Below are 16,948 nucleotides of genomic sequence, written 5' to 3'. Positions count from 1 at the left end.
TCACCTCGAAGACTAGCTCAGAGCAGTGATACAAATTCATCACCAAACCCAGCTAAGAAGAATGGTATCATTTAAATGATTCAGCCCCTACTGCCATGGTTTATCTCCTAGATTTAGAATAAATGGGTTCACACCTTAAATAGTGAATAATAAATTGTTAATTAAGACCATTAGTTAATATTGCAAACAGTAGTTTCGTAAACTCCTGTGTCTTTTCAGTAAATGCTTTCTAATGTTGAGAAACATATGGGGCTTTGGAGTGGATAACATGAGTGTAGGAAATTACACTTGCTTGCAGAATTTAGCATGCAAACCACATTGTATTTCTTTCTACAGACTGATTAGAAATGATCCACATCACGCAGCATCACCCTTTATTCTTCCAATCTGACTGCTAGTCATGTTTCATCCAGTGATGACATTAAAAGTAGTTTCTGTTGGAGTTAGGCCAGCGTCATCACCTTGAACACTCAATTCATTAGAGCTCCACTGTATGTTAAGAGAGGTTGACCTGACTAGGAATGACTGAGCAACAGGAGCATTGAAAAACTGGAATCAACTAGCTAGTTTCTCTCACATATTTGTCCATCATTATCTTGAATTTTGAAGTTACACATAATGCACAAATGTACACAAATTACGTAAATGCTAGTTTTTTTTAAAACAGAAAAATGCACCCACCCGAGAGTTCAGCTAGTTAAACCACTGAATAACTGAGTTATGTAGACCAGTAATGTCCCAGATTTGATTCCCTGTGTTGCTGGGTTAGCTGATCTAAGTGTAGGTACAGTACAGGTGTTTTTTTTCATTCATGGGATGGGGGCGTTGCTGGCTAGACCAGCATTTATTGCCCATCCCTAATTGCCCTTGAGAAGGTGGTAGTGAGCTGCCTTCTTGAACCGCTGCAGTTCTTGGTGTGTAGGTACACCCGCAATGCTGTTAGGAAGGGATTTCCAGGATTTTGACCCACCAACAGTGAAAGAACATTGATCTAGTCCCAAGTCAGGATGGTGTGTGGCTTGGAGGGGAATTGTTAGAATTGTTTCACTGCCCTGGGGTTAGAAGGTAAAAGTGACCAAGTGTCAGAGGGACACTAAATTCAAAAGAGAAAAATATGGGAGAAAGCTGGCAGAAAAGAGAGGAGGACAAGTATAAAAAAAACTTGAAAATATATATCTTTTACTGCAAAATAAAAATAAGATTTACGTTCGAGAAAATGAAACGAGAGAACCGGAAAAGTCACCAGTTTAATTTTCTATTTCTAGATACATTTGGTTTTGTTTTATAGTTGAAAACAAAAACAAAGTGAGAAATGTCTTCCTGTGCCAGCTCTGAAAATTATACTCATTCTATGGAATGATTTATTTCATTCTTTTCTCAAAATAATGCATCAGGTTGTGCAGGTTAACAGACAGTTCTTATAACTGTAGTGACTACGTTCAAATATCCATTAATTACTTTTCAAGGGAAAAATGTAACTTTGGGGTAAATTTTTGTCTCTAGTGCATGGACAATAACCTGGCTCAGCCTATTGCCCGCCTGTTGTAGATCCAACTGATTTTCAGGTGGTGAAGATGAAAAGTGACCCCATGTTTCTTTTTCTTTTATTTTTGCTGTGTGCCCTCAAGTCCTATCTTGTATCACTGGTTGTTTAGCTTCGGAAGGAATGGAGTTGTCATTTTTTTGGAAAGCCCTGGCCAGTTTCAAACTTTTTTTTTACATCATGTACACTGGTGCAAGGCCAGTGCAAATTTATATTAAGCAATACAATGATGAGGTCATTCTCCAATGATATAATCTTAATGATTCATTTTCACATTCCTGTTTATTCAAAGAACATCATAGGGTAGAAATTGGACCTAACTTTGGTGACCAACATCCTGCATCCGACCAATGCCACAGGTATGGGCACTGCCATATTGGCACAGGAGGCTGCCGAGGTGTCCACTTGAAACAGGCAGTAGGTCCCTTACATATGGAAAAGAAAAACCTGTTTCAGATCCACTGAACTAAACAGGTGAGTGATGAGCAGAGCAGTCTGTAGTCCTGCTCTGGATAGGATTCTTCAGTAGTCACTGGACCTAAGCAGCAGCTGCCATCAAAAAGTAAATTTATTTTAAGACAAATGTTCCTGTGGAACCCAGAGGCACAGGAGTGTTCCACCCACCAGCAATCATGATCCAGCAAGAATCTAACAATTGGGGTTTGGGGGGTGGGGGGTGGTGTACAGTGAGCGGACGATGTTATGGAAGAATGTTTACACAAAAGTAAACACACGGTAAGCCATAATGTATATTATCTAATACGACTTCAATCACATTTATAAATTCTGACAGTATTGACCAACCAACACATATTTACATAGCACCTTTACCGTAATAAAATTACCCAAAGCACTTCACAGGAGCATTACAAAATAAAATATAACACTGAACCGCATAAGGAAATATTAGGTCAGATGACCAAACGTTTGGTCAAAGTGGTAGGTTTTAAGGAGTGTCTTAAAGGAGGAAAAAAAGGTAGAGAGGTGTCGGGAGGGTATTCCAGAGCTTAAGGCCTAGGCAACTGAAGGTGCCGCCTCCAATGGTGGCGCGATTAAAATCAGGGATGCTCAAGAAGCCAGATTAGAGGAGCACAGATATCTTGTAGGGTTGTGGGGCTGGAAGAGATTACAGAGATAGGGATGAGAGAGGCCATGGAGGGATTTGAAAGCAAGGATGAGAATTTTAAAATCAAGGTGTTGCTTGACCAGGAGCCAATGAAGGTCAGCGAGCAAAGGGGTGACAGGCGAACGGGACTTGGTGCAAGTTAAGAAATGGGCAGAGTTTTGAATGACCTCAAGTTTATGAAGGGTAGAATGTGGGAGACCAGCCAGGAGTGCATTGGAATAGTAAATCTAGAGATAATAAAGACATGAATGAAGGTTTCAGCAGCAGATAAGCAGAGACATGGTGAAGTCCGGCGATTTTACGGAGATGGAAATAAGCGGTCCTAGTGATGGCGCAAATATATGGTAGAAAGCTCATCTCAGGGCCAAATGTGACACCAGGTTTTTGAACAGACTGTTTTAATCTCAGACTGTTGCCAGCGAGAGGGGTGGAATTGGTAGCTCGGGAACAGAGTTTGGAGCATGGACCGAAAACAGTCCTCCCAATATTTATTTCGTGGAAATTTACGCTTATCCAGTACTGGACGTCGAATAAGCAGTTTGATAATTTAGCAACAGAGGAGGAGTCAAGAGAGGTTAGTGATGAGGTAGACCTGGGTATCATCAGTGCACATGTGAAAACTAATGCTGTGCTTTTGGAAGATGTCACCGAGGGGCAGCATGTAGATGAGAAATAGGAGGGAACTACTAAGGATAGATCCTTGGGGGTTACCAGAGGTAACAGTGTGGGAGCAGGAAGAGAAGCCATTGCAAGTGATACGCTAGCTACGATTAGATAGATAAGAATGGAAACAGGTGAGAGCAGTCTCACCCAGTCCCCCCAAACTATAGATAAATTTTAGATGCTCGTCCAACCTATTGTTCATGAAAGCATGAATTATATCAATAATAAAATGGATGATAACATCTTCTGCAAATCTGCGTCCAATGGAGAAAATTATGTTTTGCAACAAAGTGTATTTTTTTCAATGGAGTTTCTAAAGGCTCACAAAGTAGGAGGTATCAGATGTATCTGATAGAAAAGATCTACAATCTATGTAGAAGACATCAATGAAAGATATCAGGTTCCCAAAAACAACACTAGGATATTCAGGCACACAACAAAATATGCTGGCCATTATAGTCTTACTAACACATTTATCTACCATCAGATATTTCCTTTCTCTGGTGTTTAAAATGATTTCTACAGTCAATAATTAAAAGTTTTCTTCAAAGTGAGCTAAACTGAACTGTTGCTTTCCGATTAAAGTTTAAACTTGCTGACTTTGGTGCAGAAGATAATCTCATTCCACATAATTATTCAAGGTCCAACATTATTAGACCATTTATCAAAGTAAATATATTTACATTTGCGATTCATGCCACGTATTCTCATACTTAATGCTTTTTTATTGGAAAATCTGACAGTTAAGATATAATTATGTTCTCTGTCACTGTTAACTAAATATTGTTTTAAGTACATGACTTTGATGAAAGAATGTAGGAACCTTCAAATGACGATATTTGCTGTTTTCATATACTCCCCAGTTTCACAACCACCAGCACTCCACTGATCATGGATGAGCTTACCCAGGACTTCTGACCTATGCATGGCACACTAATCTACCACCCTTTCAATGAGTTCCAGACCTTCTGGGTGAAAAAATTCCCCCAAAATCCCCAAGAAATCTCCGACCTCTTACCCTAAATCTATGCCCCCTGGTTATGGACCCCTCAACCGAGGGGAATAAGGCTTTCCTATCCACTCTATCTAGACCCCTTGTAATTTTATGCACTTGAGTAAGGTCTCCCCTCAGCCTCCTCTGTTCCAAAGAAAACAACCCTTGCCAATCCTCATAACTAAAATTCTCCAGTCCAGGCAACATCCTCATAAATCTCCTCTGCACCCTCTCTAGAGCTCCAGCTGACCACTGAATCAGTGTATCCCATGTCTACTAACTACCTTCTGTTCAGCCCAGCTGACCAGACAAAGTATTCTGCTACTGCACTCTTAACTTAAACACCCCACAATACCTGCAACAGGAGCCATTTCAAAGAAGAAACTCTTCAACGTAGGGTCTTAGCCCATGTAAGTGATCAGCTCTGCACTGAATTAGAGTCAATAGAATGCAGTAAAGACCACCTGCCTGGAGCTGTGGAAAAGTATTGGAGTGTGCGGCACAGGTCAAAGGCCTTCTTGTACTACTTCAATTGGAGTTAGAGAAATCTGCACTGCACCATCGAGCTCACGATAAGGCAGCTGTTGTGGAAAGCATTCATGTAAGTTCCTAAAAGCTGCTTTAGGTGAGGGGGGCAAATTGCAATGGTCTTGAAGTGTAGTGGTTAGGAACCTTAGAACCCACACCAACCGCCACCCGCACACCACCCCCCCAACCTCCCCTGTTCATCCTCTACCTTCTGAGGCTGATGAATAAGCTGTTTGAGGCATGCAGCATACATATTCTAGACCACAGTGTGATTCCATTTCACAAGATGGGAGATCCTAGTGAGCCTGAAAATTTCCAACTTGCTAACTCGTGTGATGATGCTTTTGGAGAACCATGGATCATTGGAAGGCACAGGCAGGGTTTTGTTGTCATGAGGAAAATGTAGGACAGATTCTAAATTTATACAAGATCACAGAATGCTGGCATTTTCAGCAGAACCCCATTGCACTGCTTTGATTATTTTGCAGCTAGCTTTGGATCTAGCATTTCATAAGGCTTTATGTACCGATTCACAATCCAGTAACATATGTAAATAGGAAGAGATATTAGGACTGATTGAATGATCTTGGCCAAAAGCCACCTAGACCGCACCACAGGGCCCAAATTCTGTACTGGCAGTGTAAACAGCTGGCCTGTCAGATGCTGAATATTGAAAGCAAGTAGCACTTAAAAAGCTGCTGCTCAAACTTAAACAATCAGCTACATCAAAGATAAGGGGCTACTTATTACAATGATGGAGCCTTTTCAGAAATCTCAAAAATAATTCATAGACATTTTCAGCCTTTGCAAAGATGTATGGTGGGGGAAGGGTGGGAGGAGTGTGAGAAAATAATGACGGCCAAAAACCGAAGGACTAAAATACAGAGGCATGAAATACAGTCAATCGACCAGAGGTAGAGCTCAGCTGACCCAAACTCCACTTTTACAGCTTTTGCATGAAGGAATGTAAGGAAGGTTACTCCATGGCACCCTCTCCAGAAAATGGCAGAGAATCATGCCCGGCAAGAATCAGCACCAGGCTTAATATTGTCAACTGGGTTTAAAAGTTCAGGGCAAAGGCAGCCATGCCAAGTACTAGCAGTGATTATAAATTTGCTGCAGGTGCCACTGCTGCAGATGGCAAAGCTCTGCCCTACATCAAGGAAGGTCGGTTAGCTCAGTTGGCTAGACGGCTAGTGCATGATACAGAAAGATATCAACAGCGCAGGTTCAATCCCTGTACTGGCTGCGGTAGTTCATGGAGGCCTACCTCCTTGCCTTGCCCCATGCTAGAGGAGTGGTGACCCTCAAGCTAAACATCACCAACTGTCTCTCTACTGGGGAGAGATGCCTAGGCCCTTTACAGCAAGCAAGCCCTACAGTAAGTGGAGGCTGCTGTCCTTGGTTATTGGCAGGTGGCATTTAAAAATTTGCAGAAGTGGCCTGGAGTCTGGAGAAATCCTCCCCTCCTTTTATTTGGTGCCAACTAAACCATAAAATATTGTATTTAAGATGCTTTAATAACAAACTTAATTGTTACTTAAGGAGTTACAAATAATTGGACCTCTAATTTATTTTTAAAAGCTATTAATAAACATAATAATAATGCAAAAAGAAATTCTAAAATTACTAACAATATACTGTAATCATTGCAAAATAACAACCAAGCATAGGTTAAGAATGCCTGGGGTCATAGAACATCTCTTGCTCCCATTATAAATGGAGACACAACGGAAAAAGAGAAAAGCTGGCTTAAATCCTGTTGCATTTTACAAATCATACATCATGTGAATTAACACAATACATAGTAGGTAGCCCATACACCACTCCAACCTCTTCAAGACCAGTACCTTTTATTTCCCTCCCTATAAATTGTCATGGCCAGTCATATGCTGTCAAAGTCTTCTCTTGTAATGACCCCAGCCTGTTCCATTTCTTGACCTATTTTCTTAATAGACATCCTAGCACTGCATTGATTAATTTGACTATGTGCATCACCTTCCTTTCACTGATTTTGTTAACAAATCAAAGTTAAAAGTGTTACTTATATCTGCCCTTTGTTACCATATATTCTGCCGTGCAGGCCCCCACCTGCCAAGAATGAAGCACATTGGTTTTGTCATGAACATTGATTTTTAGCTGTTGCCAGAGTGAGGAAATGACTTGTTAAACAGATCAGCCGTGGCTGGGAAAAATATTTACATACTAACAGACATCGAAGGTGAGGAAACGCATTCCAGGGTCTGCAAAGGAGAATACAATCCACAAGGGCCAGGACTGGATAGACCAGCTGGTCATAGGACTAACTGGCTGTTCCAGGGTTTTCTTTTGAACTGGCCACAGAATTTGAACTCAGAAAGAGTGTTTGCTCTTGGACTGAGAAGAGCTCTCCTATCTGCTCCCATCTCTTTCTCACTAGCCTCTGAATCCACTGAAGACACATGAACCCCAAGAGAGAAATGCCTCCCATACTGCGAACAAGGTTTAAGAAGAATACTAGGCCCCAACGAAAAGCAAGATCTACCTATAATCAAGGACTCTATAGTGAGCTTGAAGAACCTTAACAACTCTTCAGATATTGCCTCAAATGTTTCCACTTTATTTTTCTTCGGCTCTTTCCTGTCTCTATTTGCATGTGTGCATCACGTATACATGCTAGCGTGGGCACGTCGTGTATCCGTAGGCGTCAACCGAATTAGAGTTTAAGTTCAAGTTTAATAAATTTCAACTTTTCCTCTTTAGACCTACGAAATCCTGTTTGTGCTGGTTTCTTTGCCTTATAATTGGAAAGCAGTGAACAAGGATTCACCAAGGGGAAGCTAAATACACAGTGTGTTTAAAATTAAACCTTGTTACGGTAAAACCAGGTGAAGGCTGAGAGGGACGCCCAGACACCTTTCTTACTGGGTCGTAGCAATTCCTTCAATGGCAGATAAAAGAACAGCTTAGTGTACTTTGTCATTATATTCATTCATTTCACAATCTTATAATTTCATTTCTTTCATGGATTTTGTTAAAAAGACACTGCAAAGTCCTGCTTACAAAACGATGGTATTCTTACCAAACCTTTCTTCTAAGTCATCGCATTTTCTGCTTACTTCTTCTGAGGTATTCGATGATCCATTCTTAGTTGGGTTGATCAATCACATACAGCTGTGCTGTTTGAGTGCAGTACAAGTTGGTGGGCTCCACCCCCTCCCCTCCACACCCCCATCAAGCAAAAATGCATACTGCACATACACGATCTTGATTTGGGTTCATTAATTTTTACAATGTAAGGGCAAATTATTATTCATGAGAAGAGAAAAATATACCCACAAATGTTTGCTATAAAACCTAAGTTCAAGTCATAATGTTTGAATCAATAGAATAGAAATTACTGTCAGCGAAATTATAAAATGTTTAATTCACTTGGGCCAAATTCCTTTCTCCACTATTTTAAAGAGATGTTAATCAATTTAATATTAATATATCTGTTAAAATAGCTAGGAGAGGAATTTACTGTGAGTACTTTAACAAAACTAACAATAATTTCTGTCCTAACTGGGTCATAATTGTATACCAGAGTCTTAATTATTCACCATACCAGGGGGGAATTTCCTTGAGAATTCGCAAGGCAACCTGCGGATATTTTCAGAGTTCATTGCACTCAGGCAAAATCTGGACTATTGCAAAAAGGCAAATTCAAAAATTGGTCAATGGATGAACTATCTTCAAAAAAATGAGCATGGGATGAACTATCCAATTATAGACCTGCAACCTTTACTTCCAGTGTTTACAAGTATTACAAGGGATAAGGAGGAATCTTGAGAAGCATGAGCTAATCCAAGCTAATCAGCATGGCTTTAGGAGTGGGTGATTGTGCTTAACTAATTTATTAGATTTCTTTGCGGAAATGACAGACTTAATAAATATGATCTACTAGAATTTCAGGAAGGTATTTGACACTGTCCCACATAATAGACTTTTACATAATGTCCAAGCCCTATTTGATTCATGGAAATGTATTAAAATAGATTGGTAAATGGTTGGTTGACAGACAACAAGTGGCAGTGCATGGTAAAGGCCTGCTCAGGCCAGGAAAAAGACCTGACCCGAACCCAACTAAACCACAGCAGACCCAAGCCCGACTGGCCCAAGTCCCACCGATTTTCCCCCCGAGTCCGACCCGACCCGAGCCCGACTCCGACACGACCCGACCATCCCTTTACTTACCTTCCTGACACCGAAACTGCAGGAAGCTGCTGTGCACGCGTGATGATGTCATTGTAACGTCACTCACTCACTGCGCAGACTCAGTTTCGTCCCGGACTCCCAGCTCAGGTACGTTATTTTAATTTCAATACTTACTGGCAGAGCACTTACCATTTGTGTCCAGCCCGACCCGGACTCGACCTGACCCGAGCCAAGCACGAAAGCCGGACCTGGAAGAGGGGCCTGACCCGACCCACGTCGTCGGGTTCGGGATCGGGTCGGGTAGCAGGCCATTAGTGCATGGGCAGGCATCTGGTTAACAGCTACATGGTTGGCAGCCGTTCACAGTGGAGTGCATAAGGTTCATTGAGGACTAAATTAGACAGCCCTCAAAAACATGTGTGAGACCGCGTTGCCCGATTATCGTGCCCCCATTTGATGTGACACAATTAGCATGCCAATGCTGTGCTGTCTGCACATTACCACGATTGCTGCGTGCAGCCAGTGCTAAATCCACTGTTGAGTGGCTGCACACCTCAGCAGGGGGCCCCAAGATTGTGAGGGAGTAGCACCACTTAAAGCTAGCCTGCACCTCTTAAACGGGAAGGTGCATTGTGACTGGAGCAGGTGTTGAAGTTCTTGTACAAGTCACTCTGACTTGGAAAAAGACTGAATAATGGCACAAAATGGGAGGCAGCAGGGCCTAAAGTTCTCAGATGATGCATTAAAGGCCTTGGTGGAGGAGGTGGAAAGGAGAAGTGCTGTGTCCATAGGGGGCTAGATGGCCCTTCAGACAAATGTTCAGAAAGCAGTGGGATCATACAGACATACGAATTAGGAGCAGGAGTATGTCACTCAGCCCTTCCAGCCTGCTCCGCCATTCAATAAGTTCATGGCTGAACTGATTACTCCACATTTCCACCTACCCCCAATAACCTTTCACCCCCCCCCCCCCCGCTTATCAAGAATCGATCTGCGTCTGCCTTAAAAATATTCAAAGACTTTGCTTGCACTGCCTTTTGAGGAACAGAATTGCAAAGACTCACGACCCTCAGAGAGAAAAAATTTCTCATCTCCTGTCTTGAATGGGCAACCTCTTATTTTTAAACAGTGACCCCTACTTCTAGATTCTCCCACAAGGGGAAACATCCTTTCCACATCCACCCCATCAAGACCCCTCAGGATCTTATATGTTTCAATCAAGTCGCCTCTTACTCTTCCAAATTCCAGCGGATACAAGCTTAGCCTGTTCAATCTTTCAGGTTGACAGCCCGCCAATTCCAGGTATTAATCTAGTAAACCTTCTCTGTACTGCTTCCAATGCATTTACATCCTTCCTTAAATAAGGAGACCAATACTGTACACAATACGCCAGATGTGGTCTCACCACTGCCCTGTCTAGCTGAAGCATAACCTCCCTACTTTTGTATTCAATTCCCCTCACAACAAACGACAACATTCTATTAGCTTTTCTAATTACATACTGTACCTGCATACTAACCTTTTGTGATTCATGCACTAGGACACCCAGATCCCCCTGCATCTCAGAGCTCTCCAATCTCTCACCATTTAGATAATATGCTTCTTTTTTATTCTTCCTGCCAAAGTGGACAATTTCATACTTCCCCACATTATACTCCATTTGCCAGGTCTTTGCCCACTCACTTAACCTATCTATATCCCTTTGTAGCCCCTATATATCCTCTTCACAAGTTACTTTCCTACCTATCTTTGTGTCATCAGCAAATTTAGCAACCATACCTTCAGTCTCTTCAACTACGTCATTTACATAAATTGTAAAAAGTTGAGGTCCCAGCACTGATCCCTGTGGCACACCACTCGTTACATCTTGCCAACCAGAAAATGACCCATTTATGCCTACTCTGTTTTCTTTTAGCTAGTCTTTCTTTTATCCATGCCAATATGTAGTACCCCCTACACCATGAGCTTTTATTTTCCGCAATCACCTTTGATGTGGCACTTTATCAAATGCATTCTGGAAATCTAAGGGGCGGCACAGTGGCGCAGTGGTTAGCACCGCAGCCTCACAGCTCCAGGGACCCGGGTTCGATTCCGGGTACTGCCTGTGTGGAGTTTGCAAGTTCTCCCTGTGTCTGCGTGGGTTTTCTCCGGGTGCTCCGGTTTCCTCCCACAAGCCAAAAGACTTGCAGGTTGATAGGTAAATTGGCCATTATAAATTGTCACTAGTATAGGTAGGTGGTAGGGAAATATAGGGACAGGTGGGGATGTTTGGTAGGAATATGGGATTAGTGTAGGATTAGTATAAATGGGTGGTTGATGTTCGGCACAGACTCGGTGGGCCGAAGGGCCTGTTTCAGTGCTGTATCTCTAATCTAAACATTCACCGGTTCCCCATTATCCACAGCACATGTAACTCCCTCAAAGAAATACAATAAATTGGTTAAGCATGATTTCCCTTTCACAAACCCATGTTGACTCTGCCTGATTACCTTGAATTTTTAGAAATGCCCTGCTATATCGTCTTTAATAACAGCTTCTAACATTTTCCCTAAGACAGATGTTAAGCTAACTGGCCTGTAGTTTCTTCTTTTAACACCGTAGGATGAAGTCCATCAGGACCCGGGGACTTGTCAGCCCGCAACTCCAACAATTTGTTCAGTACCACATCCCTGCTGATTCTAATTTTCTCGCGTTCCTCCCTCCCTTCCATTTCCTGACTTACAGCTAATACTGGGATGTTACTTGTATCTTCAATAGTGAAGACCGATGCAAAATATCTGTTCAATTCATCTGCCATCTCCTCATTATACACTATTAATTCCCCAGACTTACTTACTATAGCACCAACGCTCACTTTGTTAACATAGAAACATAGAAAATAGGAGCAGAAGTAGGCCATTCGGCCCTTCAAGCCTGCTCCGCCATTCATTATGATCATGGCTGATCATTCAACTCAGTAGCCTGCTCCCGCTTTCGCCCCATACCCTTTGATCCTTTTAAACCCAAGAGCTATATCTAACTCCTTCTTGAAAACATTCAATGTTTTGGCCTCAACTGCTTTCTGTGGTAGCAAATACCACAGGCTCACCACTCTCTGGGTGAAGAAATTTCTCCTCATCTCAGTCCTGAATGGTTTACCCCATATTCTTAGACTATGACCCCTGGTTCTGGACTCCCCCACCATTGGGAACATCCTTCCTGCATCTACCCTGTCAAGTCCTGTTAGAATTTTGTAGGCTTCTATGAGATCCCCCCTCACTCTTCTGAACTCCAGTGAATATAATCCTGACTGACTCAATCTTTCCTTATACGTCAGTCCCGCCATCCCAGGAATCAGTCTGGTAAACCTTCGCTGCACTCCCTCTATAGCAAGAACATCCTTCCTCAGATAAGGAGACCAAAACTGCACACAATATTCCAGGTATGGCCTCACCAAGGCCCTGTATAATTGCAGTAAGACATCCATACTCGAATCCTTTCGCTATGAAGGCCAACATACCATTTGCATTTTTTACCTCCTGTTGCACCTGCATGCTTACCTTCAGCGACTGGTGTACGAGAACACCCAGGGCTTGCTGCATATTCCCCTCTCTCAGTTTATAGCTATTCAGATAATAATCTGCCTTCCTGTTTTTGCTACCAAAGTGCATAACTTCACATTCATCCACATTATACTGCATCTGCCATGCATTTGTCCACTCACTCAACTTGTCCAAATCACGTTGAAGCCTCTCTGCATCTTCCTCAAAACTCACCCTCCCACCCAGTTTTGTGTCATCTGCAAATTTGGAGATATTACATTTAGTTCCCTCATCTAAATCATTGATATATATTGTGAATATATAAATATTGTTAACTCTTTTCTTTTTTAAATATCTATAGAAACTCTTACTACCTGTCTTTATATTTTTAGCTAGCTTTCTCTCGTACTCTAATTTTACCTTCCTTATTAATCTTTTAGTCATTCTTTGCTATTTTTTATATTCTGTCCAATCTTCTGATCTGCCTCCCATCTTTGCACAATTATAGCTTTTTCTTTAAGTTTGATTCTATCTTTAACTGTTTTAGTTAACCATGGATGGTGGATTCCACCCTTGGAATTTTTCTTTCTCGTTGAAATGCATCTATTCTGTGTATTCTGAAATATCACCTTAAATGTCTGCCACTGCATCTTTATTGAGCTATCCCTTAACCTGATTTGCCAGTTCACTTTAGCTAGGTCTGCAGATTGCTGTGGTGGTCAATGTCAGAAGTCAAGCCTCAATGACCTGGATGCAGTGTTGCAACAAAATGGTCAAGGCCAATGAATTCATCCTCAAATGTGATATCCTACCAACTGCACCATTAGCCTCACACATTGCTCAATGCAGCACACAACCTTCACTCACATACGAATTAGGAGAAGTAGCCCATTCAACCCCTCGAGCCTGCTCCGCCATTCAATAAGATCGTGGTTGATCTATTTGCGTTTCGAATTCCACATTCTCATCTACCCCCGATAACCTTTGATTCCCTTGCCTAACAAGAATCTATCTATCTCCGTCTTAAAAATATTCAGCCACCCTGCCTCCACCACCTTCTGAGGCTAGGAGTTCCAAAGTCGCACAACCCTCTGAGAAAGAATTTCTCACCGACCAACAATCTGTGTCAAAGTCAGCTATTCAAACATGATGGCAACATCACCCAAACACATTACACCACACATTTCCCTCTCTCTTGCCTGCAAAGTGGCGCACAACTGAAGGCAGCAGGAGCTAACCAGCAAGGAACAGACGCACCTGCATGTCTTATCCCCCACAGAAGGGATGGTGCTCACTATCACTGGAGCAGCCATTTCTGAGGCTGTGTCCAGTGGTGGAGCTGAAACCATAGGTGGTGATGGTATCCTCATAGCTAATCCTCCTTCTCACATCTCACTTCCCTCTCATCCCATTATCTGTTCTGATTTACAAGCTGCAGATGGTGTGAGCATACACCTCTTGCTTTCTCCCCCACCCCATACCACAATACTACTCTTGTGCCTTTCTCCTTTCAGATACCCAAGAACTGCCACCTTGTCCGGCAGTGGTGGAACAGCAAAACAGCAAGAGGTGGAAGAGCAAGATGACACTGACAATGAAGAAACACCTTCACTCGATTTACAAGTTAGGAGCAGCAGTAGGCCACTCGACCCCTCAAGCCTGCTCCAACATTCAATAAGTTCATGGATGAACTGATTACTCCACATTCACATCATCAGGTCAGACATTGACACTGCGTGTAATTTAAGAAGATAGCATAGAGGTGGGATCTGCACGTGGTGGGACACCCGGCATGAGTGGCCTGCAGCCAGGACAGTGGCTAAGGATAGCACAGGTGCCAGCTTGCCGGAGGGTGAGGTCACGCATGAGTTCTGCTGCAGAGGACTTGGATGAGCACTTTGATAGGGCAGACTACAGAAAAAGGCTGATGGGTATGCACTATGAAATGTTGTGGTTCAAGGATTTTACTGCTCTGCCGTAACTTTACCGACAGTGCGATGGAAGCCCTGTTTACGTAAATTATGTACGGAAATGTGGAGTTTCTGCTTTACTTACACCAAAGTTAGAGTGGCGGAGTGGGAATAGCTCTGAGGAAATTCCGGACCTACAGCTAAACAAATCATTACAATAAACGACAATTTGAAGCGGCATACGGGAGGAGTGAAACATTAACAAGGTATTTTACAAGACAGGACAAAGGATCTATAAAAAAATATAGGCAGATTAGCTAAATGAAAGAAAAGGGATTGATTCACTGGTAAATAATATCATGAACAAAGATCCAATGAAAGTTAAGGAGGAATGTAACTGTATTTTTAATAAATTTAAAATTAAAAATACACAACTGGTCGTCACTCGGCTGTTTACAGCTTCTCTGGGGCTTAGAGAGAATGAACAGGAGAGTTAGGTTCAAAGTGCAGTCACTAAAATGACGTTTACAGGAGATTTTCTAAATAACTGATAACGTGGTTAAAACTCCAAACAGAAAACTCATATCCAAATTAAGAGGATTTGCTCGCATGAAGGGATAAAACCTTGCCAGATATATTAAATGATTGAGTAGTACTTTGGAAAACCAACACAACACTACTGCACTTAAATTCAATTTACACACCATAGTTAGTCTTGTTGATGAGGAAGCTGAGTTGAGCTGTGCCTGTCCCATAGTGGGCAAAGGGTGAAGGTGAAGGAGAAATTGGAAAATTGCCAATGGTGACACGCTACCAGCAGTCTCACACAGCAGTGTGAGCAGTGACCCAAGTGCAGATCAGGTAATGGTTCAATAAGCATCGACCTTTTCTTATTGCATACATTATGCAGTATTTTCATGCAAATAATTAATGCATTCATATCAAATTCCTCTCTTTACTATTTTAATGAAGGCATTGACCTCCATTAAAAGAGCAGGGAAAGAATTTTGATACTAATGCATTAAGCATTTGTACAATAATATTACATCGTGTAATTATCAAGCTAACAGTTGCAATAAACACAGGCAGGACACCACTCACTATGCACAAATCCAAAGCTGGTGGTTTTCCTGCTCACATACCTCTTAGTGCTGTTAATACACTCTGGAAGAGCAATGCTGCAGCCGAACAGCATGATATGTTGATAGCAGCGCAAGAGATTAAGCTGACTGAAGAAACGGATGAGCATTTCCATATCCGTGATGCTGAAGTTTGAGAGATAGGATGGTACAGTAGTCTGATTATAAGGCAACATTTCACATAGGCTGTAACTTACATTGTTACAGGCACCTGTAGGAATAGATAGACAATATAAACAAAAATTAAAATTTTCATCTTTTTAAAAACCATGTGCAGATATCACATTTGAGAATGAAGACTCAATTTTGGAAGTTGGATGGAAAAAACATAAATGTGCAAAATTATATTTTCAAACAAATTAAATAAAGATGACAGGCCATGCACAGAAAACCAGTTATTTGAGCACAGTTAACATTCTCAAAATACAAAACTTACATTTTAAGTATGTCCTAAGTGCTCAGCCACTTCTAATATGTTTCTTGTGAATTTGACAATAAAAATCATTAACCACTCCTTGTCGTAAAGATTCAGAAACTTTCCAAGTTAAATTAATTTCACCAAATGATTAACAATACACCTAATTAACAATTATAAATAGATTATAAATTCTAATTTCAATATCAAAGATAATTATCAAAAATCTGCACTTCTTTGGACAAATCCTCTAAGTATACATGTCAAAGATATGTACAGAGAAATATCTAAAAAAAAGGTCCCAATTGATTAGATTGACCATAACAAACTGAACTCCACCAATAATTGTTCTGAATATTGTTCTGAGGTGGGGTGTGTCCTATTAGGGACAAAAAGGGTGATATATGCATGGAAGTGCAGGGCGAGGCTAGAATACTTAATGAGTACTTTGTCTCAGTGTTTACTAAGGAAGAGGATGCTGAAAAAATATCGATAGAAGCGAAGATGGTAGAGGTAATGGATGAGGTGAAAATTGATAGACAGGATGTACAGGCTGGCTAGGCTTAGAGCGGATCAGTCGCCTGGTCCGGGTGGCTTGTATCCCAGGCTAGTAAAGGAAGTGGGGTTGGAGATAGCGAAAGGGCTTGCCATAATCATCCAATCTTCCCTAGGTATGGGGGAGGTACCAGAGGACTGGAGAATGGCAAATATGACACCCTTATTCAAGAAAGGATGCAAGGACATTCCTAGTAACTGTAGGCTGGTTAGTTTAACATCAGTGGTGGGTAAATTTGAGAAACAATAATCAGGCCGAAAAAAATCAACAAGTACTTGTAGAGGTTTGCATTAATTCAGGACAGCCAGCATGGATTTGTAAAAGGCAGATCGTGCTTGCCTAATCTAATTGAATTTTTTGATGAAGTAACAGTGAAG

At 41.6% G+C, this 16,948-nt stretch overlaps 1 protein-coding gene across 6 annotated transcripts in view; it reads right to left on the bottom strand.

Annotated features, from left to right (window-relative positions):
* Positions 1-16,948, bottom strand: part of corin (corin, serine peptidase) — a 261,008-nt gene that overhangs the window by 158,549 nt on the left and 85,511 nt on the right. For all 6 annotated transcript variants that reach the window (XM_068035959.1, XM_068036006.1, XM_068035969.1 and 3 more), the window contains exon 4: positions 15,604-15,811. In XM_068035959.1, the coding sequence (XP_067892060.1) occupies positions 15,604-15,811 (208 nt within the window). The remainder of the gene's footprint in view (positions 1-15,603; positions 15,812-16,948) is intronic.

Source organism: Heterodontus francisci, chromosome 1, assembly GCF_036365525.1.
Source record: "Heterodontus francisci isolate sHetFra1 chromosome 1, sHetFra1.hap1, whole genome shotgun sequence".
In the NCBI taxonomy this organism is placed as follows: domain Eukaryota; kingdom Metazoa; phylum Chordata; class Chondrichthyes; order Heterodontiformes; family Heterodontidae; genus Heterodontus; species Heterodontus francisci.
Note: the sequence above shows the minus strand (reverse complement) of the source record. Positions and strands in the feature narration are given on the sequence as shown.